The sequence below is a fragment of the Macaca mulatta genome, chromosome 16 (assembly GCF_049350105.2).
Source record: "Macaca mulatta isolate MMU2019108-1 chromosome 16, T2T-MMU8v2.0, whole genome shotgun sequence".
NCBI lineage: Eukaryota > Metazoa > Chordata > Mammalia > Primates > Cercopithecidae > Macaca > Macaca mulatta.
Window position 1 is genome coordinate 84,927,162 of NC_133421.1, and position 3,747 is coordinate 84,930,908.

The window sequence follows — 3,747 nt, forward strand, 5'->3', positions numbered from 1 at the left end:
TTCCTTCATATATTCCCATTGCATCAGTGGCCCCAGAAACATCCTCCGTCATGTCCAGGATCGTGAGTTTGGCTGTCACATCTCCTTAGTGCCTCCATGTTTCTGTCTTTTTTTTTTTTTTGAGACAGAATCTTACTCGCTCTGTGGCCCAGGCTGCCAGGCTGGAGTGCAGTGGCATGATCTCAGCTCACTGCAACCTCCACCTCCTGACTTTAAGCAATTCTCATGCCTCAGCCTCCCAAGTAGCTGGGATTACAGGCATGCGGCACCACGCCTGGCTAATTTTTGTCTTTTATTTATTTAGCTTTTTGGGACAGTCTCACTCTGTCACCCAGGCTGGAGTGCAGTGGCGTGATCTCGGCTCACTGCAACGTCTGCCTCCCGAGTCCAAGCGATTCTCCTGCCTCAGCCTCCCAAGTAGCTGGGACTACAGGCATGCGCCACCATGCCTGGCTAATTTTTTGTATTTTTAGTAGAGATGGGGTTTCATCATGTTGGCCAAGCTTGTCTCGAACTCCTGACGTCAAGTGACCTGCCCACTTTGGCCTCCCAAAGTGCTGGGATTAGAGGCGTGAGCTACTGTGCCAGGCCAGTGCCTCCATGTTTCCTTTTTTTTTTTTTTTTTTTTTAAAAGATGGAGTCTCACTCTGTCTCCCAGGCTGGAGTGCAGTGGTACGATCCCGGCTCACTGCAACTTCCACCTCCCAGGTTCAAGCGATTCTGCCTCTTCAGCCTCCCAAGTAGCTGAGACTACAGGTGCATGCCATAATACCTGGCTAATTTTTGTATTTTTAGTAGAGATGGGGTTTCACTATGTTGGCCAGGCTGGTCTCAAACTCCGGACCTCAGGTGATCCACCCACCTTGGCCTCCCAAAGTGCTGGGATTACAGGCATAGGCATGAGCCACTGCACCTGGCCTAGTCAATCTTTTAATCCATGACTGTTGTTACGTATTTTGACTCTGATGTTTCCCCAGATTTGGCTCTTTGGAGTTCTTCCAAGTCTGCTTTGAACGCTCTTGGTCTGCATCTCATTGGGGCCTATGAGTTTGGAGATAGAAAAAATCTCCTGCTCTGTAGAGTGGCTGGTCTGTGGTTTTTCTTCTCTTGTTTAGGGCCAGGGTGACTTTTGTAGGTGTCACTTGGGCAATTTGGGGGAATATGCACGTTACCTAGTGCTCTTGTTTCGCCGTAGGAAAGTATCGCGAGTTTCACCATATGTACGGGGAGAAGCGTTTTGCTGACGCAGCTTCTCTCCTTCTGTCCTTGATGACGTCTCGGATTGCCCCTCGGTCTTTCTGGATGACTCTGCTGACAGATGCCCTGCCCCTTTTGGAACAAAAACAGGTGAAGGTTGCAGCAGGGTGGTTTTCTTTGCTTGTCCCTGCTGGAGCTTAGTTGTGTAGCTGTTGGCAACGTGTGTTTCCTCCCTTGTCGTTCTGCCTGCGCACGTGTGTTCCCCTTAGCACCCTCTCTGCAATTCCAGACTCACACAGGAAACACTGCTTAATTTGAAATGAGGTCTTCCTGTACAGAGCACACTGTTGAGAAAGGCATGAAAGGAAGAACGTCCGAACGTGGGCCCCTGCCCAACCAGTGCAGGCCTGGGCTGGGGGCAGCCAAGCAAGGCAGGCTCTCTTCCCTAGGTGATTTTCTCAGCAGAACAGACTTACGAGTTGATGCAGTGTCTGGAGGACTTGACGTCAAGAAGACCTGTGCGTGGAGAATCTGATATTCAGCAGCTCCAGGTCATTTTCACTTCTGGGCTGATGGTTCCACATGGAGGTGGGAAAAGGCTCCCTCTATCTCAGACTTCCCCTTCCCTCCAGAAACACTGGCTCCTGTGGACACATGTGCCTCTGTTCCCCTTAACCTGTGTCATTCACACACCACCTTCTTTTAGGAGGAAATGAGGGATTCTAGTGTTCTGACCTCTACATTTTGCTCTTTCCTGTTCATCATTTCCAGTATGGCCCTTTGGTATTGCTTTCTTTTATATTGATAATTTTCTGGAAGCTACTATGAGTGTTAAGTGCCCTCTACCTTTGGATTAGCTAGAACCTTCGGGAGTGTGAAAGGGCTCCTTCCTACTCTTGTCTCATGCTGGTGCTCTCTGCTTTGCAGGATGAGGACATAGAAACCACCAAGGTGGAAATGCTGAGACTTGCTCTGGCACGAAATCTTGCTCGGGCAATTATAAGAGAAGGCTCACTGGAAGGTTCCTGAGAACTGCTTCATTGTGGTATCTTTGTATGGCAATGTATATAGATTTTTTAAAGGAATAAATGTGTTGCAAATGTAGGTTCTTAGAGTCCACCCAGGGAGTTTATCTGTCCAGTCTGAACCTGAGGTAGTAAGATTAAAAAATGCTTGTTTTATGTTTTTTTTTTTTGAGACACAGTCTTGCACTGTTGCCTGGGCTCGAGTGCAATGGTGCCATCTCAGCTCACTGCAACCTCCGCCTCCCAGGTTCATGTGATTCTCCTGCCTCAGCCTCCCAAGTAGCTAGAATTATAGGTGCACACCACATCCAGCTAAATTTTTTGTATTTTTAATAGAGATGGGGTTTCACTGTGTTGGCCAGACTGATCTCAAACTCCTGACCTTGTGATCTGCCCGCCTTGGCCTCTCACAGTGCTGGGATTACAGGCGTGAACCACCGCACCCAGCCTTCTCTTATGTTCTATTTGATGTGGAACTGTCTTCCTGTGCCTCCTTAGATAAGAAACCACTCCCAGGTCTGGCGCAGTGGCTCACGCCTGTAATCCCAGCACTTTGGGAGGATCCCTCAACCCCAGGAGTTTGAGACCAGCCTGGACAACATAGGGAGACCTCATCTCTGTTTAAAAAAAACAAAAAAGAGGCCGGGTGCGGTTGCTCAAGCCTGTAATCCCAGCACTTTGGGAGGCCAAGACGGGCGGATCAGGAGGTTAAGAGATCGAGACCATCCTGGCTAACATGGTGAAACCCTCTCTCTACTAAAAAATACAAAAAACTAGCCGGGCGAGGTGGCGGGCGCCTGTAGTCCCAGCTACTCGGGAGGCTGAGGCAGGAGAATGGCGTAAACCCGGGAGGCGGAGCTTGCAGTGAGCTGAGATCTGGCCACTGCACTCCAGCCTGGGCGACAGAGTGAGACTCCATCTCAAAAAAAAAGAAAAAAAAGAAACCCCCAAAGTTATGGTGCCTACAGTGTCTTGGAAATTTGAAGAGCCCTTGGTGGTATACTTGTGCTTCTGACATCTTGCCTCACCTCTTCTGCAACACTTAACATTTTGGTTATTTAGTTCCCTTAAAATAGAAGCATACAGGAACCTGCACTTTTTTTTTTTTTTTTGAGACGGAGTCTCGCTCTGTCGCCCAGGCTGGAGTGCAGTGGCCAGATCTCAGCTCACTGCAAGCTCCGCCTCCTGGGTTTACGCCATTCTCCTGCCTCAGCCTCCCGAGTAGCTGGGACTACAGGCGCCCGCCACCTCGCCCGGCTAGTTTTTTGTATTTTTAGTAGAGACGGGGTTTCACCATGTTAGCCAGGATGGTCTCGATCTCCTGACCTTGTGATCCGCCCGTCTCGGCCTCCCAAAGTGCTGGGATTACAGGCTTGAGCCACCGCGCCCGGCCAGGAACCTGCACTTCTAACAAAAACCTTGGGCAGTTCTATCACAGGCTATCCACTCATGTATACCTGGAATTCATAGGTGGTACCTTTTCCTCCATCAGAGTGAATGGCGTCTATATTAGGAAGATTACAAG

General features: G+C 49.4%; 1 protein-coding gene across 4 annotated transcripts in view; it reads left to right on the plus strand.

Annotated features, from left to right (window-relative positions):
- NUP85 (nucleoporin 85) overlaps positions 1-2,301 on the plus strand; it is a 33,981-nt gene extending 31,680 nt beyond the window's left edge. For 3 of the 4 annotated variants that reach the window (XM_015120304.2, XM_028836783.2, XM_077972748.1), the window contains 3 exons: positions 1,196-1,347; positions 1,647-1,748; positions 2,125-2,301. In XM_015120304.2, coding sequence (XP_014975790.1) covers positions 1,196-1,347; positions 1,647-1,748; positions 2,125-2,226 — 356 coding nt within the window. In that variant the 3' untranslated portion in view covers positions 2,227-2,301. The remainder of the gene's footprint in view (positions 1-1,195; positions 1,348-1,646; positions 1,749-2,124) is intronic. The other variant, XR_013407253.1, reaches the window with a different exon arrangement.
- The last annotated feature ends 1,446 nt before the right edge of the window (positions 2,302-3,747 follow it).